Source organism: Myxocyprinus asiaticus, chromosome 42 (genome assembly GCF_019703515.2).
Source record: "Myxocyprinus asiaticus isolate MX2 ecotype Aquarium Trade chromosome 42, UBuf_Myxa_2, whole genome shotgun sequence".
Lineage (NCBI taxonomy): Eukaryota > Metazoa > Chordata > Actinopteri > Cypriniformes > Catostomidae > Myxocyprinus > Myxocyprinus asiaticus.
In genome coordinates this window covers 19,111,535-19,137,851 of record NC_059385.1, presented here as the reverse complement: position 1 = coordinate 19,137,851, position 26,317 = coordinate 19,111,535, and the positions used below count along the sequence as shown (strand labels likewise).

The window sequence follows — 26,317 nt, the reverse complement described above, 5'->3', positions numbered from 1 at the left end:
CCTGAAATTGTGGGTGCAAAAAATGTCCTGTAATGAATTCCTCAACTTCCTCTTTTAAGATCTAATACATTTCTTAATATTCTCTTTTAGGCCTAGTTATCCATAAAAAAATGTGTTGACTTATGATGTTGACGTAAATTTATAGGTAATAGCGTATATAATCATTCAGATTGATATTTAACAAACTCATTAAATGTAAGTATTTGACATAAAAGGATGAAAGTACATTTTTGTATGGAAAGAAAATATGCATTAATATAGGTAAAAAAAGAAAAGAAAAGAAAAAGCCCCTGAAAAACAACATATTCAACAAATATTGCCCCTTAATGGAACTTATTTTAATATTAATAATAATAATTTAAGGTTTTGTTGACTTTTTATAATGTATAGTTTATACAAGTAGCATATAAGGATGCTTGAACACTGTTTGTTATTTACAGTTGTCATGTTACATAATCATCCTCATAATTTAAAGCTCTGTCACAGGAAGTTTAAAGCTGAAGTATGTCATTTCTGCACCGCTAGCGCCACAGAACGGAACTGTAAAAATAAACAATGTTTTCAAACAGCTTTTCGAATATGCCCCCATCTGCTGATGATCAAACAACCAGATAGCCCGCCCCAAACTCACATCATTGGTCGAGCTAATTTGCTGTGTCAGGCTGGACGGATCGCTCAAAAACAGAGGAATTTTTATAGCGCCACAGAGACACAGTATTTATAGTTTTCGAGAAAATTAACCTACAAATGCCTTACTTACAGTTGTCTCTGCATATTAAGCTTGGACTGGAGAAAGTATTACACACAAACAAAAGTTGCACACTTCAGCTTTAACTGAATTCATATTCTGACAGTGATACAAACACGCACAAAAACATTCTTATTAAAGTATTGTACATACGTTTTCATTTAGTTTAGGATCTTTAGTGTTGCTGCGATTGTTGGAATTCTGCACTCCAGCTCCACCCCCTTGAACTGCTCCTCCCCCTGGGGGTGGAGTCTGTTTGGTAAAATCTGTGCGGTTGCTTGGCAATTCCTCAAGCTGTAGCAGATTGAGCGGGGAGGAGCATCGGGACTGAAAGAGAGGAGATCCGGCCCCTTCCCTCTCGCCAGCTTGCTGCCCTGTAGACTGAGGTGTGCTAGAGCGAGACTGTCCATGCAGTGTAGGGGGTGCATTTCCTGCTGGCATTGATAAAGGCTTGGTGAAAGAGGGCAGTGGATTTGGGTTGTAGAACGGTTGGGGAATCATTGCTGGCATGGCAGGATTGATCTGGGAGCTCAGAGGACTGAACGGTGCAGGATTAAAAGAAGGTACACCAGCAATAGATGAAGGGAATGGGCCCAAGTGGTTCATTGGGGGGGGCAGTTGCCCACTGAGCGGCACATTGGCCGGGTTCAGTTGTGGTCCTGGGTTCCCGAGCTGTGGAAACATATAATTAGGCAACATGAAGGTCATGACAGGTGGCATCACTGGAGGAAACATCTGAGAACCCTGCATGGAGAACCTAGGGACTCCTGTTTGCAAGAAAGGCTCCGTGCCCATCAGGGGCATTGAGAAAGGGGGCGAAATTGGGTATGTGGGCATGTAGCCCGTAGGAAAGGAAGTCATAACAGGAGCTCCGCTGGCCTGGGATCCCACCGATGGTGGCCAAGAGGTGGAAGAGTGCTGGACAGAGGGGAAGTTGGGTCTCAGTGATGCAGGTCTAGGGGCAGTATAGGGGCCAGAACCAGAGATGGAGGGAGTCTTAGGAATGTTGCCGTCTACTTGGAGTTTTTGTCTTTTCCCACCTCTGCCATGCCGATGACCGCTGCCGCCACCAGAAGGATAGTTCTGTGAGCTGTTTACTCCTAGATGGCACAAGAGGAATAATGATGGCGAAGGTAAAGGCAAAAGGAAAAAGCAAGAATTAAACTGGGTTCTGGAGCTGTATTATAGAAACATCCATATCTACAATACAGAATAAGCTGCAATGCAGAATTTATGCCTCAAGTCAAAAGTCTTACTATGCAAAAGTACTGTAATACTGTTACCTTTTGTACCATGTGTAGACTTGTGTTTGTGCTGTTGTGGCCCATTGCGTTGGACCATCCGCAGCTGGCTGACATCTCGGAAACGGTTGAGGAAGGCCTGCTCCTCTTGCTGGGTGTGTGCTGACAACATTGCCTTTGTGAGGCCCTTCCCCGTGCTTCCTCCTCCTCCTCTTCTCTCTTTCTCCTTGTCTATCTCAGGGGCAGCAGTGGTGGAGGACGAGGTCAGCTGGGAGTTCATAGGCATGGGAGAGGTGATGGAGGTGGGTGGAGCTGGGGTGGATGGTGTTGGGATGGTTGGTGGATCCTCCATCATAACAATGTCTGGATGTAGATCAGATAGGGTGGAGGATGAGGAAAATTTGAAGTATATGAGCAGACCATATTAAATTAAAGTATACCATAGCACAGTGGTTCTCAAATCCAAAAAGTGTCACAATCAAAAAAATGCATCACAGGCTTGTTCTGATAAGAGTCGTGGACAGCACAAAAAAAAAAAAAAAACAATGCTAAACGCAATTGATAAAAAGCAACTAACCATATACAGTGCATCCGGAAAGTATTCACAGCGCTTCACTTTTTCCACATTTTGTTATGTTACAGCCTTATTCCAAAATGGATTAAATTCATTATTTTCCTCAAAATTCTACAAACTATACCCCATAATGACAACGTGAAAGAAGTTTGTTTGAAATCTTTGCAAAATTTATTAAAAATAAAAATGAAAAAAAATCACATGTACATAAGTATTCGCAGTCTTTGCTCAATACTTTGTTGAAGCACATTTGGCAGCAATTACAGCCTCAAGTCTTTTTGAGTATGATGCTACAGCTTGGCACACCTATTTTTAGGCAGTTTCTCCCATTCTTCTTTGCAGGACCACTCAAGCTCCATCAGGTTGGATGGGAAGCGTTGGTGCACAGCCATTTTCAGATCTCTCCAGAGATGTTCAATCGGGTTCAAGTCTGGGCTCTGGCTGGGCCACTCAAGGACATTCACAGAGTTGTCCCGGAGCCACTCCTTTGTTATCTTGGCTGTGTGCTTAGGGTCATTGTCCTGTTGGATGATGAACCTTCGCCCCTGTCTGAGGTCCAGAGTGCTCTGGAGCAGGTTTTCATCAAGGATGTCTCTGTACATTGCTGCATTCATCTTTCCCTCGATCCTGACTAGTCTCCAGTTGCTGCTGCTGAAAAACATCCCCACAGCATGATGTTGCCACCACCATGCTTCACTGTAGGGATGGTATTGGCCAGGTGATGAGCGGTGCCTGGTTTCCTCCAGGCATGACGCTTGCCATTCAGGCCAAAGAGTTCAATCTTTGTTTCTCATGGTCTGAGAGTCCTTCAGGTGCCTTTTGGCAAACTCCAATCGGGCTGTCATGTGCCTTTTACTGAGGAGTGGCTTCTGTCTGGCCACTCTACCATACAGGTCTGATTGGTGGAGTGCTGCAGAGATGGTTGTTCTTCTGGAGGGTTCTCCTCTCTCCACAGAGAAACACTGGAGCTCTGTCAGAGTGACCATCGGGTTCTTGGTCACCTCCCTGACTAAGGCCCTTCTCCCCTGATCGCTCAGTTTGGCCGGGCGGCCAGCTCTAGGAAGAGTCCTGGTGGTTCCAAACTTCTTCCATTTACGGATGATGGAGGCCACTGTGCTCATTGGGACCTTCAATGCTGCAGAAATTTTTCTGTACACTTCCCCAGATCTGTGCCTCGATACAATCCTGTCTCGGAGGTCTACAGACAATTCATTAGACTTCATGGCTTGGTTTGTGACATACACTGTTAACTGTGGGACCTTATATAGACAGGTGTGTGCCTTACCAAATCATGTCCAATCAACTGAATTTACCACAGGTGGACTCCAATCAAGTTGTAGAAACATCTCAAGGATGATCAGTGGAAACAGGATGCACTTGAGCTCAATTTTGAGTGTCATGGCAAAGGCTGTGAATACTTATGTACATGTGATTATTTTTAATAAATTTGCAAAGATTTCAAACAAACTTCTTTCACGTTGTCATTATGGGGTATTGTTTGTAGAATTTTGAGGAAAATAATGAATTTAATCCATTTTGGAATAAGGCTGTAACATAACAAAATGTGGAAAAAGTGAAGCGCTGTGAATACTTTCTGGATGCACTGTAATCATGCACAGTTAGGGGTGTTCACAAAGAATGTGTTTTTGTATTAAAAAAAGCTAGATCCAGTGCAATGACTGGAACAGAATGTCTCGAGACGAGTTTTTAAATGTTAAAGTTCTTTTAACTTGATATGGCATCTAGGAAAATCTGAGATGCTAAAAAACAAACAAACATAGGTAACGTTATAATGATGTCCATCTGTTGCATGTTTACACTGAAAAACATTTTTTTTAAAAACAGCACAGCACAGTACTCGCCAGACTTTTGACAACAAAGTGCAATTCATCTGAAAACTAAAAAGATATTAAGAAAACCGACAAGGGGGCATCATCATATATATATATATATATATATATATTCATATAATAATATATATACTGCATACATTAGTTTTCATATATTTATGATTTCATGCAATATAGTATGCTAGATTGTACATTTTATTTTCAGATTTCACTTTTGATCCTTTTAATCACATTTTAGCTTGTGTACAAATTTCACATTCTATCAATTTATATGATATCATGAAATTGCATTTTTGATAATGATACAAACTGTTGTCACTGTTTGAAATTTCATAAAAATTGTTTACAAAATATTCACAAGGTTGGAAACCTAATGAAAGTAGAATTATTAATTATATTATAAAAATAATAATTTAAGTGATACTATATCAAACTACTATGCAAAAAACAACAAAATGTGGCACAAGCCTATTTGTTAAATTGTTACATTTTTACAGTGTTTTCTGTAGTTAAATTATTTAAAATTGTATGATTGTGCCTTTTAAATATTTATGTATTTACACATTTATTACACGTACTACATTACTACATTTTGTTACATGTTTGTTAATACGCACTTGTGCGATTTACATTGAGTTTGCATTGATATGTATTACAAGAGTTAAATTGGTACTGTCTCTTTAAGACAATGATTGCTCCGTGAGCAAATGTTTACTGTTGAGTGAGCGCAGCGCACATTAACGAGAGAGAAGTTGCATGGTTGTTTTTCCCTCATCTGTGCAATGTATATGATTGGAAATAATGTTGCTTTTTATCTTTTTGATAACCAACTGACTGTAAATAACAAAGGATTTTAAAAGAGACATGAAATGAAAATGGGGTGTCTGGGTCTCGTCTTTGGATACAAAATACACAGAACGAAGCAAAAGGAAACTTTTACTTGTATAATGTGAATGATTTGCTTGTACAAATATTTATTGTACACGTTTTTTAAATAAAATCTACAAGATCTCAAGTTTTGCAACACTTTTACCTTCTAACAGACGTCCAACAGTCTCGTTACTGGTCTGTAGTATGGCAGGCTCTTTTATTATTTAATATTCAAATTTGACTATCCATATTTATGTTTTGACTAGTCAAAACTCCAATTTTAAGATATCTGTTGTGCATTTTTGACTAGTAGTAAGTTTCATTTAAGATATCTACAATGCATTTCTGACTAGTCATAATTTACATTGAAATATCTGCAATGCAACTTTGACCAGTCATTTGTTTCAATAGGACTGCATTGAAAACTATTTTCAGATATCTACAATAGTTTTTCCCAGGTAGAAATTGTAATTACAGATATCTACAATTGATGTATCACTAGTACAATTTATAATTTAAGTTGTTACTAGTAATAAAATCAATTGTAGTTATCTGTAATTGAATTATGAACTTAATTAAAGATATCTTTAGTTTGGTTTTGACTAGTCATAATTCAATTACAGATATCTACAATTCTGCATCTTTAAAGATATCCTAATTAAATGTTTTTATATCTGAAACTAAGATATTACTAGGCAAAATATAGTTGCAGATATCTTGAATTGGATTTAAGACTAGTTAATATTTAATAGGAGATATCTTTCATTTGAAATATTACTAGTCAATTTTCATTTAAAGATATCTATAATGTATTTATGGATATCTCAAACTGATTACAGACCAGGAAGATCTTTATTTGGAGATATCTGCAATTATAAATCTGACTGGGAAGAATTTTAAAAGAAATATCTTAAATCAACATTCTTACTAGTGAAAATTACTTTACAGATATCTAATATGCTTATGCAAACTGCCTCTCTGCTATGCCCCGCCTTAAAAAAAATAAATTAAAATTTTTTTTAAAAAAACCTAACTTGGAAATTTTTGCCGATTTCTGCCATTTTGTCTGATAAAGAATTGATCAGTGAGTCTTGCATGTTTGGTTTATTTTAAACAGAATTTTGCAATTAAAAAATAAATAAAAATCCAATAATAAGGAACAATGAAGATGGAGCACTTGTAAAAAATTATTTGTATCAGCCATCATTCCCAAATAAACTCAAATAAAATCAGAAGGGACCACTACATTAGCTCAAATGTCAATTGCACATTGCATGTCTATAGTGGGCATGTACTAGAAACAAACTATATTGATCCATGTCTCATCACTCCAACACAGCAGTACTTCTCTCATTGTTGCTGTTACACACTGCTATCAAGTGGGCTATAATGGTATTGGCAAATAATACACAAGCATGTTTAATATACTAATTAAATAAATGCATTTAATTGTTAGTACCATTAATTAATATAGGCTATGTATTAATTCAGAATACAGAAGTTATAGTAACTAGGAAATTCACAGCCGCTTAATAGCAGTTATGATCGATTATTTAAATTGTTGAATGAGGCTTTTCTCTTTTCAATTGACTGTAATTTTTTAATTGTGTTTAAAGCTTTTAATGGATTAAAAAACATGGATGCCTTGATTCTGAAGCATTAAACCACTACATCATGAATTTATTTGCCCAATTTCAAATTTTTATAGATTGCATAATAATACATTTAAAAGACCCGTTTGTGGTTGTCTGTCTTTATTAATAATTTACACTTAAATTGGTCCGTGCTGCAACATACAACAATCACTTTGCTACACATAGTTAACTGGAGACCTTTTAACATATATAAATGCATCAAGATATTGTTTATTAAGTTGTCAAGCATCGACTTAATCTTTCTGATAGCAGCTAGTTACTTTAACAGCTTCGATAGCACTACGGGTTAGCAACAGGTAGTGAGGGGCGGTGCGTAATGAAGAATCATTGCACGTCACAACACAGCAGATTGACTAGGGGTAAGGGCAATTTAGATATCTGAAAATATAATTTTTACTAGTCAAAACTGAATAACAGGTATCTCTAATCATATTTGTGGATGCGTGACGTGACAAGTGACAAAATCTGTGACGTCATTGCAGACATCTTAAATGGAATTTCGACTAGGCAAAATATATTAACAGATATCTTTAATGTTCTTTCTTACTAGTCAAATTATAATTGCAGATATCTCAAATTAGCATTCTGACTAGTCAAATTATAAGTGTGACTCGTCAAAATGCAATTGTAGATATCTAAAATATCATTACTGTTAGTTAGACAAAAGCTTTAAAAGCCAAAATGGCTTGCGATACTGTAGCCATGCTTTGAAAATGGAGAATGTTGTGAAAACAGTCCAGGGAAAAGTTCAACCAAAGTCAGAGTTGACGTCGTTAAATGTAATGTCAATGCCATTTCACGGCATCACAACAGATCCGAAACCACTGCAGCCAAATAATGTCAATTTCCTTTAAGGCGTGCACACACAAGACACAACACGCAAGACAAGGCTGAATCCAGCTTCTTAATCACTGGCTTCTTATTCAGTAAAAGGATAGCGGCGCTCAAGTTCTTCTTCGTCACTACACAAATCAAGCTCTGGCGAGTAAAATGTGAATATTTACTTAGCGGTGGCTAATAAAATACATATTTAGTCACATAGCGCGAAAATTGGTCGCATATGCGAGCAGTGGCGAATTCTCCGGGCCAGCAAAGCCTTCTGCTGGTCTAACATGCCTAATAAATAAATCTTTTTTCCAATCGCTTTCCGCTCCTAATTCATCTACAAATGAAAGAAAAGTTTGGTCAATCAGAATTTATTCCTTGATGCTTACAAGCAAAGCGTGACGGCTGTTTCACAAATCACATGCTCGAGGCAGTATGGAACCCCAGGCAGTTCAAATATATGTACATTTTAACACGTAGACAACGTATAACGTGTTGTCTGCGCGTTGTCTATGTGTTGTTTACATCTGAAACGACACGCAAACAACACGTTGACAACGCGTGATCTCAGACGTCAATTTCACATACTTCTGAGCCATTTGGCCACGTGCCCAGTTTGAATGGATGAGTGTCGTAAGTTCCCATTGGCTGCTGAGCACTAGGGTTAAACCATTTTTGTAAGACTCTATGCTACCACTATTTAACATGCTAAGGATCCTCTTATTTCATTGTCCTTTTCTTCCTTTTTTGTGTAGCCTATGACTTAAATTATCATCAGTCCCAGAACAGGCTTTTTTAATTTTTGTTTTCTCGCTATTTTCTGTATTACAAAGGAGAAAAGGAAAATCAAGTCCTTCATAAATAAAGCAAAAAACAATATCTGTCTGGCATCTTAACCAGTTTGACACACCGGTGTCAATTACTACACAGCAGATGCAAAGTGGCTTACATGTCATCTCAACGCTCATAACTAGGCTTTGTAGTTGTTTTATAAACCTTTTACAAAAAAGGTTCCTGCAGCTATTCTTGACTTATTTTAATTTTAATTACAAATGTTTTAAATATATATAATGGCAGTGGTCATTTAGAGAAACTTAACTAACTTAAAGTTATAAGTTAAATTGAAGTTAACAGATTGATAGCCAGACCCACGATTTTATAGTTAAATAACGAGAGAAATCTGCTGCTATTAAGGAGCCATCAGACCGTATTGTAGCCATTATTATTATTATTATTAGGGCCCAAGCACTGAAAGTGTGGAGGCCCTATTGTTCTTCTAAGGATTATTATTTTTATTTTTATAAGTCTCAGCTGCCTCTGCTTCTGAGATAGTCAATCTGCGCATCTTATCACGTGGCTCGTTGTGCATGACACCACAGAGTGGAGACTCATCCATGTGGAGGCTCATGCTATTCTCCGCGATCCACGCACAACTTACCACGCGCCCCATTGAGAGAGAGAACCTCTAATCGCAACCACGAGGAGGTTACCCCATGTGACTCTACCCTCCCTAGCAACCGGGCCAATTTGGTTGCTTAGGAGACCTGGCTGGAGTCACTCAGCACGCCCTGGATTCGACCTCTCGACTCCAGGGGTGGTAGTCAGCGTCAATACTCGCTGAGCTACCCAGGTCCCGTCGCACGGATATTTTTACATAATGCGATAACGATAGCAAAATCTCCATCGACTGACACTTTATACTGTCGCCACGATATATATCATCATATCCTCCAGCCCTAGCTTGAGCAGTTTGCAGTGGAATCACATCAGTCCCATCTTCAGTCCTAGAATTTTCATACTGTCAGTAAGCCATTTCAAGTCCGTCACATTGCTAAACCAGCAGGCTAAATAAACTGTCACAAAAGCAGGCATAAAATTAATTTGGGATGTTATGAAGTGTATAATTGACTACTCAATAACAATCCATGTTATTTGTTGCTGTGATCATTGTGGAGCATCTGTAATGCACAGTTGAAAGCGTTCATGTCCCTTATTTTCTGCATGACTATTTCCAGGTATTGCAGATATAAACTAATGTATGTGTGTGGTTCTAGAAAGAAACATTAAGCCACTTTTCTTTGTATCTTTGTGTTTACTTAAATGTTATAAAGTGTTTTAACTAATTAGATAAACACTTCTCAGGTAAATGGTTTTAATAAGAACTTTCAGGGTGGCCTAGGACTTTGGCACAGTAGCTACATTTGTTGTCAAGGAAGCCAAATCGAATTACTACCTGACCTAATTACAAACTCTCATTCTAATCGAAAAGGAGGCAATTTTATCTTGATGAAAATAATTTAAGTCATTTTCACAAATAAATGCAATCAGAAGACAAGGATCGGGAGCAGATGCCCTTCTGATAGGACTGTAATATTGGTCTTGAAGTTGTGCGTATCACAGGTTGTCACCGGTTCCAACCCAAAAGCGAATCATCATGGCCCTGTTCAAGCTGGCAACCTGCACCAAGTAGTGGGGGAAACTTTCGGTCTTAGTATAAGGACCATCCATCCATGTGTATATGCTGTGTGCACAACTATTAAAGAAAAACTGAAGCAGTGTAATATCTGGGTTTACACATGATACATTCCTGATATTCAATAAGCTATTTTGAACAATCATCTAATCTAAAGCATCGCCATCTCAACTGCATTATGTCCCGCATATTTGTCCAGCAACTTTTAACGATAAACTGAACTTGATTATCATCTAAAATTAATTTTAACGTCATAATGCAATTGCCATTTTCTGAGGAAGCTCAGCAAATGCGATCCGAGGTAAAGAGGGTTAGATTTAAAATATTTAAAAGTTTTAAAAGGTTCAAAAGCTCGTTTTCTGAAAGTGAACTCCGCATTGGACAAATAGTTCTGATAGTTTATAGTCTTAAAAAGTGTAGACTTTTTTTGTCTACAGAACAGGATAAGGCTAATTTAAGTTTGTGTAAAGAAAAGGCAATTATATAGGCCTAACAATATAATTCTTTCGTTTGGCAATTTTTGTTTGGAAATTTATTTATTTTAATACAGGGAATTTTGCTGGCATTTCAAAAGTAAGCTAAACAATAATTTTATAGAAATGGGCTATATGTTAGTGTTCCAAAAAAGCACACTGAAGCTTTTCTCCTAGTATTGTGTATTTTTATTTTTTATTTAAAACATCTTTGTGCACAGAAATTATATGTTTTTTGTGTTGTGGGCTAATTCCGTGACTGCCGTCTATTATTTTGAATGGTGTGGAAAAGCAACTTTAATAAGTAAACGGATGGCTACTGCGATTAAATTAATAAATTAATATTAATATTAATATTAACATTTGTTCTCCTTGCACTTGTCGATGATAGGTGCATGATACGAGATATTTGTGTTAGCACTCCTGGAAGTGTCATGACGCAGATGTGTTTGCAGCATCGGATCTGTGTAGGTATGCCGTTAAGACCAATCCATAACAGTGCGAGTAATGCTTTACATACAATAAATTGGCTTTCAAGGATGCATACCGTTGTCATGATTAACAGGCTAACGATTGGGGTAAATTCTGTCATGTGACACTACATTTTTGCGTTAATATCAATTTTCTCAACAAAAAGTGTTTCCAAACCAGTTTTTTGTGACCATTTAAAGTATCGACATAGAGTCAAATATTATGTCGACACTTGTAAAATTTTAGTGATAATTTGCGTTTCCATCAGCTATATCGGTAAACTTTTTGATACGCTACACATTTTGTCGCAAAAAAAAAAAATCTTGGATGGAAACATAGCCACTATCGCCATCGAGAAGGAGATCCTTATGGATTTAAAAACCCAAGATGTTCTGCATGACCGTGTGAGCACTTCATTTATTAAACAGGAAAGGATGACTAATTTTCACTTCATGTAAATTGGTAAGACCTTTTTGCACTGATATTGCAACATCAGGAGTTTTCAAAGTGTAAATTAGGCTGTTCGGTGTCGGTTCAAGTTTTGAAAAGTAATCGTGTACCCTGACGAAATTTATTGCAAGCAAAATTAAAATCGCAAATAGCGAAAAGGTTTTCCAGGTATTATATACCTTCTTGGTAGATTCATAGGAAAAATATGTTTTTTGAATGTCAGTGTGGGAGACATTCATTTCACAAAACAGTCATGATGCAGTTAAAATTAGGCTTGCTTGAGCATTCAGTGTTGTTTCAAGGTTTGGCTTTCGTGCGTGGACGTGTTTTAAAAATGTTAATTGGTATTATTAGTTGGCTGTGATGTATGATGTCCATAGGCATAGGGTCTCTTATTCATTGTGAAACGGTGTTCTCTTAATGGCATGAATCGCACTGAAGGCCCTGTATGCGAGTGATTTACTCGCTATGTAGACGGCTGATAAACATTTTTGGTACTGTACTGAGTCAGCACTTGATGTACAATGTCAAATCTGGATCCTGAAGCAAAGCCATTTGAGAACCACTGCAGTACAATAGAAAAGAGAGTTAGCCTGGAAAAATTATTCAGACCTGATTCAGGTGGCTTTTTGTCCCCAACGTGCACAATGGTGCTACTGAAACTGCACTGGGAAGTGGCTGAGACGACACTCTCGGCCTTACAATGCAGAGCGAGAGGGGTCAGGGGGTGTGCTGGTGCTGCAGGGATGACCTTTGACCCCTCGGTCACAACAAGAGTCTCTGCTATGCCTAAAGGGAAGAGTGGAGCACATTTATGTACATTTACACAGATTACACACACAGACTTTAATCAATGCCGTTTACCAACTTTAGAATACTGATAGTGTTTGCTTGTACGAGTCTGTTTCGCTGTCCCTAACTTTCTAAATATGTAGAGTTAGTTCACCTAAAAATAAAAACATGTACTTGAAATGAGTGCATGAGTTGTATCGATCACTTTTACTGTGGTTTTATGGTGTTTTTTGTCCATTTTGGAGCTTGACAGACTGGAGTCATTATTCACTATGCACTAATATTGCAAATAAACCTTGAGAAGACTTTTTAAAATTTTAGGAAGGAATAAGAAAGGAGTGTGTAAATAACCATCTATCCTTTAGTTGTCCTTAACTGACCTTCGGTTGCTCCGGCTGCTTCCCTTTGTTTGTCATCATCAGAGGTGGAAGAGGTTGTGCAGGATGATGAGCCACACTTCCTTTTCAATGTGCCAGGGACATTAAAGCTCTCCAGATATCTGAGGAACACAGCAAGAGACATAAGACAGTTGTATGCAATGTTGCACTCAAATAGCCACTTACAGACTTTTCTTTCAATATTCTTCTTTACTCTGAATGTAACTCATTAAGCACTTGAAATACCATATAACAGAAATAAAACTGATTCCCACTATAGTACAGACAAACACACAGGTGATACACTAACCGTATGATGCTGTCTAGACAGTTGATCTGCTGGTATGAATAAATGTTGGGCAGCTCTTTCCTGGGTGGACTGGACAGAGCTAAACCTGCCAGTCTTACTGTTGCAGAGGCCTCTGCTGTGTCTGCCGCCATTACCAATGCTTCTAAACAAATCACAGCCATAGTGTCACTTAAAATGCAATAACAAGACCGTAACCTCTGGCTAAAGAGATAGTCAGCTGATATATTATTGACATGTTGGCAATGTTTACCTAAGCTGCCCTGTTTGAGAGGTGTGGGTGGAGGCCGGTTTTGGGAGTCGATGAAGACCTGTTGTCCGCTGGCCTTCACCATGTGCACATCTTGACAAATCTGCTCAAACGTCATCTAAAGGAGGGAATAATTAAAGGTTGATGCATTGCGACATTTCTTAAAGGAATGGTTCACCCAAAAATGAAAAATCTCTCATCATTTACTCACCCTCAAGCCATCCCAGATGTGCATGCCTTTCTTTCTTCTGCAAAACAGAAACTAAGATTTTTAGAAGAATATCTCAGCTCTGTTGATCCATACAATGCAAGTGAAAGGTGGCCAGAACTTTGAAGCTCCAAAAAGCACATGAAGGTAGCACAAAAAGTAATCCATATGACTCCAGTGATTAAATCCATGTCTTCTGATGCGATATGATATGTGTGGGTGAGAAACAGTATATTATGTCCTTTTTACTATAAATTCTTCTCCCTGCCCAGTAGGTGGTGAAATGCACAAAGAATGTGAATCATCAAAAACAAAAAAAGAAAAGGAGGGTTGTTTGAAATTGGAGATTTATAGTAAAAAAGGACATAAATATTGATCTGTTTCTCACCCACACCTATCATTTCGCTTCTGAAGATATGGATTAAACCACTGGAGAGCGTAAGGATAACCTTCATGCTGCCTTTATGTGATTTTTGAGCTTCAAAGTTTTGGACCCTGTTGACTTGCATTTTAAATAAGTTCAGAGCTGAGATCTTCTTTTAAAAATCTTCGTTTGTGTTAAGCAGAAGACAAAGTCATACACATCCGGGATGGTATGAGGGTGGGTATATGATGAGAGAATTTTCATTTTTGAGTGAAATATTCCTTAAAAGGTGTCATCAGTAATACCGTATGTTGCGCTGACACCTAGAGGTGTAGACGCGCCATTATGAAAAAAACAGAAGATCTTTGTTACCAGTGTCAACATAAAAAATTTGCTACTCTCAGGCCTGGGTAGCTCAGCAAGTATTGATGCTGACTACCACACTTGGAGTTGCGAGTTCAAATCCCAGGGCATGCTGAGTGACTCCAGTCAGGTCTCCTAAGCAACCAAATTGGCCCGGTTGCTAGGGAGGGTAGAGTCACATGGGGTAACCTCCTCGTGGTCGCTATAATGTGGTTCTCGCTCTCAGTGGGGCGTGTGTTGAGTTGTGCGTGGATGCCACGGAGAATAGCATGAAGCCACCACACGCACTACGTCTCCGCAGTAACGCGCTCAACAAGCCACGTGATTGACGGTCTCAGATGCGGAGGCAACTGAGATTCGTCCTCCGCCACCCGGATTGAGGCGAGTCACTACGCTACCATGAGGACTTAGAGCGCATTGGGAATTGGGCATTCCAAATTGGGGAGAAAACAAAATAAAAAAAATGTGCTACTCTCTGTCAGACATGATTCATTTATTTAGCAAGCGAAAGCATTTAATTACAGAAGATTATCGAGATAAAACGAGTAATATTCAACTGGCTGTGAATTTCCACACTGCACCTCCACCCTTTTTTTTAGAATAAAGCAGCTCTAAGACTGATATGACTAGAGTCTTCATCTCATGTGAGTGTACATCATTTTAAACACATTTTGCGGTTATGTAGATCTATAAACATTAATGCTCTCACTGGTTTCCTGGGTTTGATCTGGTCCTCTGAAGCATGTCCGTTACTCTCAGAGGAGGAGGCAGCGCTTCGCTTATGCTCGTGGGAGCCGCTGCTGCCCAGACTGCTGTAACCCTGAGAACTGCTGCTGTGAATGGGCTGCACCAGGAATCTGTGGATCAGTTCGTTCAGCTGCAACACCTCTGGGGACATGGTCCTCACCTCCCCACCCTCTGGGGCAGTGAACACATCCTCGTTTAGGGGACTCCTGCAGGGGATGAAGAAGGACAACCTTCGTGAGACTACTTCAATGGATAGTTCACTCAAAAATGAAAATTCTGTCAACAGTTACTCAGTTGATAACAGAATGTTGTTTCTCATATATTTATATTTTTACTATAATTTCCAACAGTATGTGCCTTTTTACCTAAAGGAGAAAAACGGAGCAGCCACTTACGTTCGAACCTTGTGGCGTCCCACTATAAAAGCCACCTTCCTGCTCCAGGGGTTGATGAAGGAAGACCAGCTGGTGTCAAGGGTCAGGTATTCCCCGCTCCGTGCACGCATGCGGAGGGGAGAGTGCTCAAATGGCTGCCCTGCAAACTGGAGAACTGATGGAGAGAGAAAGACAACTTGTTTAATTAAATCTGCTGTAAATATTCACCTTTTGAATTGTGTCAGATTTAGGGGTGGACGATATATAAAATACAGTATTTGCGATATATATATATATATATATATATATATATATATATATATATATATATACACACACACACACACACACACACACACATACACATACACACATGCACACTGTATACAAATTAGTCGAAATGAATGCGTTAATACATGCAATTTATTTAAAATGTTATACACGATTAACGCATTTACCAATCTGACATTAGATTCTGACATTTTATTCAGAGATGGAGAAAGGACCTTTTAAACATAATAATTTTTTGTACAAAACAAACCCCGACAGTTCTTGTGATAAGCCACATTTACACAACCTGCTGGAGTAAAGCATCAGAACTTCTCTGGTGTCCCTTTGCACTTCCGTTTTACCAGATTATTCGGATAAAGTATCATTATGTCAACAGTACAAGTGCTAAAAGCAAAACAAGGCATTTTCTGCAAGTGCTAATCATGAGGAGTTCAAAGTAAGGCTGGGCGATATGTAAAAATTATTTAAAAAAATAATTGCGATATACGATTAAATCGTCAACCCCCCATGTGATTTTTTTCATTTTTTATTTTTAATACATTTGCAAAGATTTCAAACAAACTTCTTTCTCGTTGTCATTATGGGGTATTGTTTGTAGAATTTTAAGGAAAATAATTAATTTAATCCATTTTGGAATAAGGCTGTAACATAACAAAATGTGGAAAAAGTGAAGTGCTGTGAATACTTTCCAGATGCACTGTGGAGATAACACAAGACTGCCCTGTGAAATGTAATGATGTATAAATAGTCAAATTTCAGCACTTTACAAATCTGTGATTGATCACCATTAACTACGAAAAATCATGCGATTAATATCATTAACAGCATTAATATATATACATATATATATATATATATATATATATATATATATATATATATATATATATATATATATATATATATATATATACACACACACACACACACACACACACACACCAATCAGCCACAACATTAAAACTACCTGCCTAATATTGTGTAAGACCCCCTCGTGCTGCCAAAACAGCGCCAACCCACATCTCAGAATAGCATTCAGAGATTATATTCTTCTCACCACAATTGTACAGAGCGGTTATCTGAGTTACCGTAGACTTTGTCAGTTCAAACCAGTCTGGCCATTCTCTGTTGACCTCTCTCATCAACAAGTCATTTCCGTCCACAGAACTGCCGCTCACTGGATGTTTTTTGTTTTTGGATCATTCTGAGTAAATTCTAGAGAATGTTGTGTGTGAAAATCCCAGGAGATCAGCAGTTACAGAAATACTCAAATCAGCCCATCTGGCACCAACAATCATGCCACGGTCACTGAAATCACATTTTTCCCCATTCTGATGGTTGATGTGAACATTAACTGAAGCTCCTGACCCGTATTTGCATGATTTTATGCACTGCACTGCTGCCACACGATTGGCTGATTAGATAATCGCATTGATGATTGTTGGTGCCAGACGGGCTGGTTTGAGTATTTCTGTAACTGCTGATCTCCTGGGATTTTCACACACAACGAGGGGGACCTACACAATATTAGGCAGGTGGTTTTAATGTTGTGGCTGATTGGTGTATATAGAGCTTTTCATCACCAAGTCCTGGCATGCATCCAGAATCCACTCACTTTTCTTATGTATGGCCACCATGAGGAGTCGGTCCTGTGGATGCAGGTAAATCAGCACTGGTTTCCCGACCAAGTCCTGTGGCAGGTAACCCAATAAAGGCACAGCTCTGCAAATGAGTGAGGAGGAGGATTATACAACTAAAGAAACATGTATTTTAAGAGTGTGAGACAGCTTAAAGCAGAAGTGCTAACCTCTCATCAACCTCCTGGAAGAGACAGTTGGGGGTGTGACTGGTGGTGAAGATTCTCTTGTCTGCTGGGATACGGGGTGCTGTTATGGAAAACAAACAAACCAGAAACACAGATAAGAACACATCGAAACAACAACTAAGCAAGTGATGGGTGATTATATGAGTGTTAATACTAGGCTTTTATAATATAGGTTTCTCAATCGATTCTGATAAATGTCATAATTTTCCTCAATTAACACATTCAGTTCCAAGATGACTAAATAACAGGCCTGTGTAAATATTAGGTTCATCAATTTGTGTGGATGACACCCATAATATAAAATTATGTAACAGTGTTAATGTGTTAACTTTGACAGCCCTAAAATTAGGTAGAGGTATTCTGTGAATGTATTCTATATATTCTACAAATTATCTATTTATATTTATCCTGTCACTTGATTAAAATATTTAATCGCGATTATTCGTATGATTTTTCATAGTTAATGGCGATTAATCGCCGATTTTGAAAGTGCTAGAATTTTACTCTATTTATGCTTCTTTTCCTGTAAAAATGCATTTACTTATGCCAAGTATTTGACACTAACATTGTCTTGTCTTACCCTCATAACCGGAATGAACTCTCTCTGCGATGAGGAGGCAGCAGGGCTCAGGCTGGGACGTGTCGGAGTCTCTCAGGGTCAGCTGATATGGTGTAAGTCTGAAGGGGTGATACTTCACCTCTCCGTCACTGTCTTTACCTCTGCTAATCCGGCAAAACATTGACTTCTCCTTGGCACAGTCCACCTGTGAGGCTGCACACATTTCAAGCACATTTTCATTTTACCCGATTTGCTTTGGACAGATTGGGCACTTATCAAAATTTGCACTTTTTTCAAGAATTACTCCTAACTAGGTGTGCTTGAAGTTGAGTATAGAGAATATAGGAGCTTTCACATGATTTGGGGGCAGTGGTAGCTCAGCGGTTAAGGCTCTGGGTTACTGATCAGATGGTTGGGGGTTCAAGCCCCAGCACCACCAAGATGCCACTGTTGGGCCCTTGAGCAAGGCCCTTGACCCTATCTGCTCCAGGAGCACTGTATCATGGCTGACCCTATACTCTGACCCCAGCCTAGCTGGGATATGTGAAAAAGAAGAATTTCACTGTATATGTGCAAATGTATAATGTGTGAAAATAAAGAAAATTATTATATAATTATTATTATTAATTATTATATTAAATTATATTATTATGATTCGTATCAGGGCATCAGTGCACCGCTCAACGCAAGCATCAAGCGCCAATTTGACCTCCACATAAAAACCGCTACAGATGGTGTTTAGGACTGGATAAATTTATCAATTTTCCAATGCATCCCCATCTTCATTTGAATTATCTCAATATTGATTCATAAATCCCAAGATCGATCTTTTACTCTATGCGCAACCCTCTAGTACAATGAGAGGAAATCGCTTGCATTTGCAACCAAATTTCACGCTATGCGACTAAAAATTTCAGATTACATTCACCAGTAATTGTGTAGTATAGTGGGAGATCCTTTAGCAACGAGAAGTTTAGCAACGAGATCCTTTCACTGTGTGTTGAGAGTAAACGTTTGGGGATCCACGCAATCCATTTGTCATTGAATATTGTCTCTTTTAATACCCTTTCTGTTCTTTATGGTCGGTTATTGACCAAAAACAACAAAGAATATACATTTAATTCTAATCATGCAAAGCACGGATGAGATAAAGCCGTTTGAGTCTCTCACGTTAACATGCGCTCATTTACAGATGCTCTTTACAGAACTGCCAGTTTTCTTAAAGAGACAGTACCAGGTTTTAGCACATCTTCAACAAATCAATTTAAATACTTGTAAATAGTACAACTTATGCATGTGAACAATAAACATGCAATATAATATCATATTTATTAAATTTTCATAATGTACCTAGTTAGAAGGTCTGCTGTACAATGAACAGCATTAGCTGAGAGAGAATTTATTTAATATGCAAGCAAAACAGATATTATAACAGAAATATACCCATATGAATCGATATCGAAGCCAAATCGGAATTGGATCGAATTGAGAGCTTGTGAATTGGAATTGAATTGGGAAATCTGTATCAATAGCCAGCCCTAGCTTGTAAGATAAATATTTATAAATAAATAAAAATATGAGGCATTCAACTTCTCTTTCTAAAGTTTTAAAGTTTTAAATATTTCTTGTTGCTAGTTTGTACATGGACCAAGTGTCCGTCAAAATGTCTTGATGTGTGTGCTGTTGACGGTCGTGGCTGGTTGAAACAAAATCCGATTAACATTAACATCAATCAAAAGTACAAAAATGTAAAAAAACAAATAGCAAATTTCATGTTTCATACCATTTATGGCAAGTATAAGTCTGTAACTGATTTACATAGAGTTCTCTTTGTTTACGGTGTTTACACAGTAAAAAAAAAACCTCCCACTTACTGGTTCCAGTACAGGAGGCCCATGGCGGCAGACGGCAGGGAGCGGCGCTGCTGTAAAAGGTGCTGACGTCCTGTGGCGCAAGCAGCTCAGAAAACAGCGCCCCCTGCAGACTCTCAGGTTTGCAGCACAGCAGAGAGCCCACCTGGGATGAAATGTATACCACTTTACCAGAGAGGAATGAAACTGCCACAGAGAACGTGTCCTAAGATGAAAGAGAGGGGGAAAAATGGATGGAATTCATGTGTTGTTGAAAAATATTTTTCTGAAGACTCAAAGCCTGATGTGTATGTCCAGTCATACTGTGTTTTGAAGGGTGTTCTCTGATGTAATGTTGTCGAGCTCTTCGATAGTATATGACGACAGGTCCAAACAACACCCGTGGCTCTCTTCAATACTCCACTGATGGTAGTACTCTTGATTAGCTGCAAAAGAATAGATCACACCCATTCATTAGCAAGCACAAATGCAAGAACATGGAGACACTCAATTTGAGAAATGCAATTTAAAGGGATAGTTCAGCCAAAAATGAAAATTATCTCATCATTTATTCACCCCAATGCCATCTCAGATGTGTATAAGTTCTTTCTTCTGCAGAACACAAATGAAGGTTTTTAGAAGAATATCTCAGCTCTGTTGGTCCTCACAATGCAAGTGAATGGTGACCAAAACTTTGAAGCTCCAAAAATCACATAAAGGCAGCATAAACGTAATCCATACAACTCCAGTGGTTTTATCCATGTCCTCTGAAGTGATATGATAGGTGTGTGTAAGAAACAGATCAAAATGCAAGTCTTTTTTTTAATCTCCTCCCTGCCCTCTAGGTGGTGATATACATGAAGAATGTGAATTGCCAAAAACAAAAGAAAAACTGCTAAAGTTGAGATTTATGGTAAAAAAGGACTTTTGATCTGTTGCTGAAAACATTTAACCAGTGGAGTTGTATGGATTACTTTTATGCTACCTTTATGTGCATTTTTGAGCTTCAAAGTTTTGGATCCTGTTGACTTGCATTGTATGGACCTTCAGAGCTGAGATATATTTCTAAAAATCTTTATTTGTGTTCTGCTGAAGAAAGAAAGTCATCCACATCTGGGATGGCATGATGGTGTGGAAATGATAAGAGAATTTTCATTTTTTGGGTGAACTACTCCTTTAAGTTTCTGTTAGAGTCTAGAAAAAACGTTTACTGTAAGAATTAGACCGCTGGTAAGAAGGAATAAAAATGATGTATTTCATTTTTGCTTCTTAGTCTACATTCACACAGCAGCAGAATATGGCTGTCAGTCCTGTTTTAGGGGCTGTTCTTGTTTTTCCTATGCAAACATGTGCTCGACAGACATTTCTTTACCACTGCGCCTTGTCTCGCTGTTTTGTTAGCATATTGTGCAGGAGTGCTACGTTTTTTAGATGCCGTGTCAAGTTAAAACAAATTTTAAATGTTAAAAATGCATATTGAGACACCTGTGTTCTGTTAAATTCATAGCGCAACATCTTGCTTTTTTTTAGGGCAAGAACATACCTTTTAGACAGTATGCTGCTGTATGAACAGGACAATTTAAGAATTACACCTGACAGTAAATATGGTTGTCAATGTAGCCTTAGAAACTGTTGTGTTTCAATGGACTTAACTCACCCTGGACTTGTTTGACACAGCTAAGTGCATACTGCAGAGAAGCTAGAGTGCTAGATCGTCCCTTTCTGCACCGCCATGCCGGCATGCGAATCTTAAGCTCACGCAGGGCCTTCTGCATCTCTCGCTGAGTCTGTAACCGGGCCAGCCGGTCACTGCTGCATCCGTTGGGTTGTTGGGAGTTTGGGTGGTCCTGCTCCGAGCTGCCACTCAAAAGACTATATGACACCAAGCTGCTAGGTGGAGAGGGACTGTTTCCATTTGAGCTGAGAAGAAGATAGAAGATACCAAAGTCAATTCTAACTGCACATTCAATTACATGTAATTGAAGTCTACATTGATTGAAGCATGATTGTGAAGCATGATTATGTATTGAGTTGAAGGGCTAGTTCACCCGAAAATGAAAATTCTGCCATCATGCACTCACCCTCATGCTGTTCCAAACCCAATATGACTTTCTTTCTTCCATGGAGATGTTAGGCAGAATGTTATCCTCAGTCACCATTCACTTTCATTGTATGGAAAACAGATGCAATGAAAGTGAATGGGCCTAACATTTTCTTTGTGTGTTATTTTATTATTATATTCCATCTTGAGTATTATTTACAGCTATGCTGTAAGTTGTAGATGCATCACAAATGGAGAGATTTGATATGAAGCTATAAGCAGAATGTCCAAGCTACTCTTTTCCAAACAATAAAAGTGGATTGGGACCAGGGACATCTGTGATCACCATTAACTTTTATTGTGTGGAAAAGAGCAACTTGGACGTTCTGCTAGATAACTCCTTTAAAGTCACATGGGTTTGGAACAACAAGGGTGAGTAAATAATGACTGAGAACTTAGTTTTTTGGGTGAACTTTTTTTCTGGCCCTTTAAATGACAAATTTCATTTTAAATTTCCATGTGGCTACCTCTTGCTTTCTGTAGTCTCTGTGGTTGAACCCTTTCTATTGCAAGAGCTGAAGGTGGAAGCTTCCCTTCCCATGTGCCCTTCACTCTCCCTCTCAGATGAGTCATTCCCACTGGAGTTGGCATCTGTGTCATCTGAGTGTGATGGCTGAGGCCCTGTGGAGATGTCCAGCCCGGGACGGACAAGACGGCTGTCATTGTCTAGTGAACTGTCACTCATTCCGGCAGATGAATTCCTTTGGCTTGCCCCTTCATCTTCATGTGTTATTTCCTTCACTGTTCTAGTGCCACTGCTCAAAGGTGTTTGGAAGTTGTCATTACTCATAATAAAGCTGAATAATTGTCTATATCTACATCTGTATGAGAAGCAAAGAATGTCTGACTAAGTAGGGATCAAGCAAACAAAAATATCTGCTACACTGAAACATGGGCAGAGAAACAGAGAATCGTAGATTTCACAGCCCATTGGTTGTAGATTCATCCACTTAATAGTCCATAAACTGAGGAAATGTATCTGGTGGGACATAAAAAGGATACAACATTTTTGTAAACATTTCCAAGCAACATCAGCACAAGATACTAACATCTGCAAAACTAAGATCCCAAGAACATCTCTGTGGTTTGGTATCTCAGCACACAGAGAGATATAAAGAGATAAGAAGCCATTTCAATACATGTAACATGCATGCAGAGGATCATAATGTAAAGTTGCCACTGTGTATCCTAAAAACCATAGAACAATTTTCAGTGTAGTTTCAATTTCATTTTAATTGGTAATTAGGCTTCCATCCAATAACATATTCATCAGGAAGTATCAGTCAGAAGTGATAAGTAGTATATCGGTTTTCTGAAAAGAAAATAGCAGCATAGCATCTCCAGTCAGGGAAAGAAATATTGAATGTCCTATAGGTGTGCATTCCTGAAATGATTAATACTTCACACTGAGATATATCAGTTTACCTGGCTTGTGTTTATTGATCAACGATTATAACCTAAATATGTTAAATTCAGGGGTTTTCAATTGACACAAGGACCCCTTAAAAAATAATATGTGTATCAGGTCATTAGTTAATGTTCATTCAAGTAGTTAGAAATGTCATTACATTTCATAAAAAAAATTAAAAAAAAAATTAAAAAAATCTAGATATTTTAAATATCTTTTTGCAGACCTTCATTTTTTACGTTTTCTCTTACCCTAACAAGTTTCAGTTTCTTCTGTGAATTACGCATTGGCTTTTAGAAAACCTTTTAAAAAATATCTTTATTAAATTAAAGGAATTTATTAAATTAATAATAAGTCATATAAATATTTAAAAATTTAATTTATTTTGTTATAATATTTTAAATATCTTTGAGACAGTCCAAAGCTGTATCTTAACTATGATCTGACTGATATAGATTTAAGGGATAGTTGACCTAAAAATTTTAATTCATTATTTACTCACCTTCATGTCATCCCAGATGTCTATGAGTTCTTTCTTCTGCAGAACACAAAAAAATTATATTTAGAAGAATATTTTAGCTCTGTTGATCCTCGTAATGCAAGTGAATGGTGACCAAAACTTTGAAGCTCCAAAAAGCTCATAAAGGCAGCATAAAAGTAATCCATACGACTCCAATGACTCAATTTACATATCTTCAGAAGCGATATGATATGTGTGGATGAGAAACAGATCAATGTTTAAGTCTTTTTTTTACTATAAGGGTGCTTCTCAATCGTAAGGCTGCAGCCTAGTTAAGCTGGATATCTCGGCTGCCTCATCAAGCACCGTCGAAGGCCATCTCAATTGTGAGGACCCTTGGAAGGCAGCCTCGTTTCGAAAATTTTTGGAGAACAAGCAGCACTGAAGATGACAGATCTGTCATCTTTGATGCCGCTTGTTCTCTCTTCAAAATTTTTGCGCCGTGACCACGGAGGCGGAAACCTTTATGACGTAGCCACACGCACTTACTAGACCATCTCATTCTAGTAATGTATGTTGAGAAGGAGCCTAGCCTACAGCCTCAGGAGGACTGGTCTAGGAAGTAAACAGCCTAACTAGGTAGTAGCCTTCTGATTGAGAAGCACCCTTAAGGTGGTCGCACACCAGACGAGAAGCGCCACGCCACGGCTAGGAGACGGCACGTCAATGCACTTAACGTGGCAGACAGTACACACAAACATTAACAAGGTTTTCCCCTTTTTAAAGAATGAACAAGGCATCGGGGGCCTGTGTAACTCAGTGAGTATTGAAGCTGACTACCACCCCTGGAGTCGTGAGTTCAAATCCAGGGTGTGCTGAGTGACTCCAGCCAGGTCTCCTAAGCAACCAAATTGGCCCAGTTGCTAGGGTGGGTAGAGTCATGGGGTAACATCCTCGTGGTCGTGATTAGTGGTTCTTGCTCTCAATGGGGTGCGTGGTAAGTTGTGTGTGGATCGCGGAGAGTAGCATGAGCCTCCACATGCTGGGAGTCTCTGTGAAGTCATGCACGGCGAGCCACGTGATAAGATGCGCGGATTGACTGTCTAAGAAGCGGAGGCAACTGAACTGAGTAACCGCGCCACCACGAGGACCTACTAAGTAGTGGGAATTGGGCATTCCTAAATTGGGGAGAAAAGGGGATAAAAAAATAAAACAAGGCTAGAGTAAATATTATGTCCATTGATAATGATTTGGGTCAAATTTAATGGAAAATATTCGAGTTGCGCTCCGTGGCACGGCAGAAATTTGAGCAGCCTCCGGAGCTGTAGGTGGGCGCTGTCAACATATCAACATGGCGGCGGCGGTGCGTGTACATTCATAGACAATTGTTTCGAATTTTAGAGCGCGCCATGTTGTCCGACAGACGTGTCCAGTGAGTGACATGCTTTAGTGTCCACTTTCACTTCCACATTCATCTTCTTTTGTTTTTTGAGATTCAGAATATTTGTGCATATTGCCACATACTGGGCAGGGAGAAGAATTTACTTTAAAAAAGGACTTAAATATTGATCTGTTTCTCACACCTATCATATCGCTTCAGAACACATGGATTTAACCACTGGAGTCACATGGATTACTTTTATGCTACCTTAATGTGCTTTTTTGAGCCTCAAAGTTCTGGCCACCATTCACTTACATTGAATGGACCAACAGAGCTGAAATAATCTTCTACAAATCTTCATTTGTGTTCTGCAGAAGAAAGAAAGTAATACACATCTAAGATGGCATGAGGGTGAGTAAATGATCAAAGGATTTTCATTTTTGGGTGGACTGTCGCTTTAAAGCATCTGTGTTTAAAGGACCAGCAGTCACAAAGATCATGAATGTCAGCCCTCTGAGTTTGACATAATGTAAACATTTGCTAAAGCAAAGCCAGATTTTTGATAGTTACCAAACTCATGCACAATACACACTTTAAACAGACAACAGTACTGGATTATAATGAAATCATTATCATGCAACTTTTATACACAACCCTGAAAATGAATCTTAATAGTGCATGCTCTCCGGTTCATTTGACAACAAGTGATGTTAGCAATAATCAGAGATGGTACTGTCAAAATGTAATGATAATAATAATAAAAAAGACTAAATATTTAAGTGTTAAACGCCCTTCTTTGACAAGTTTATGACTCGTTAGCCACTTATACGTAGGATGCAAGACAATAAACACATTAAATAAAACTATAATAACAATCTACAGCTTTCCTTACCTTATAAATGTAAATCCACGGAGAAGTTTAAGATGATTTTTCAGACCATGTATCCGAACCAACGCCTCTGAAGCACAATAGTTCTGTACTGTATCTCCCCTGTTCCACCGATGTCAACCCGTGTGTGTACATCACCAT

At 38.5% G+C, this 26,317-nt stretch overlaps 1 protein-coding gene across 3 annotated transcripts in view; it reads right to left on the bottom strand.

Moving 5' to 3' along the window:
* per1a (period circadian clock 1a) overlaps positions 1–26,317 on the bottom strand; it is a 31,252-nt gene extending 4,935 nt beyond the window's left edge. The window contains exons 1-17 of one of the 3 annotated variants that reach the window (XM_051684637.1): positions 26,180–26,310; positions 23,949–23,984; positions 22,506–23,017; positions 21,595–21,857; positions 20,262–20,383; positions 19,962–20,163; positions 18,109–18,300; positions 17,511–17,589; positions 17,319–17,425; positions 15,434–15,587; positions 15,001–15,244; positions 13,360–13,474; positions 13,110–13,251; positions 12,803–12,921; positions 12,243–12,419; positions 2,032–2,352; positions 902–1,848 (exon numbers count right to left, since the gene is read on the bottom strand). In XM_051684637.1, coding sequence (XP_051540597.1) covers positions 902–1,848; positions 2,032–2,352; positions 12,243–12,419; positions 12,803–12,921; positions 13,110–13,251; positions 13,360–13,474; positions 15,001–15,244; positions 15,434–15,587; positions 17,319–17,425; positions 17,511–17,589; positions 18,109–18,300; positions 19,962–20,163; positions 20,262–20,383; positions 21,595–21,857; positions 22,506–22,828 — 3,507 coding nt within the window. In that variant the 5' untranslated portion in view covers positions 22,829–23,017; positions 23,949–23,984; positions 26,180–26,310. Of the gene's footprint in view, positions 1–901; positions 1,849–2,031; positions 2,353–12,242; positions 12,420–12,802; positions 12,922–13,109; positions 13,252–13,359; positions 13,475–15,000; positions 15,245–15,433; positions 15,588–17,318; positions 17,426–17,510; positions 17,590–18,108; positions 18,301–19,961; positions 20,164–20,261; positions 20,384–21,594; positions 21,858–22,505; positions 23,018–23,948; positions 23,985–26,179 lie in introns of all 3 variants that reach the window. The other 2 variants (XM_051684639.1, XM_051684638.1) reach the window with 2 other exon arrangements.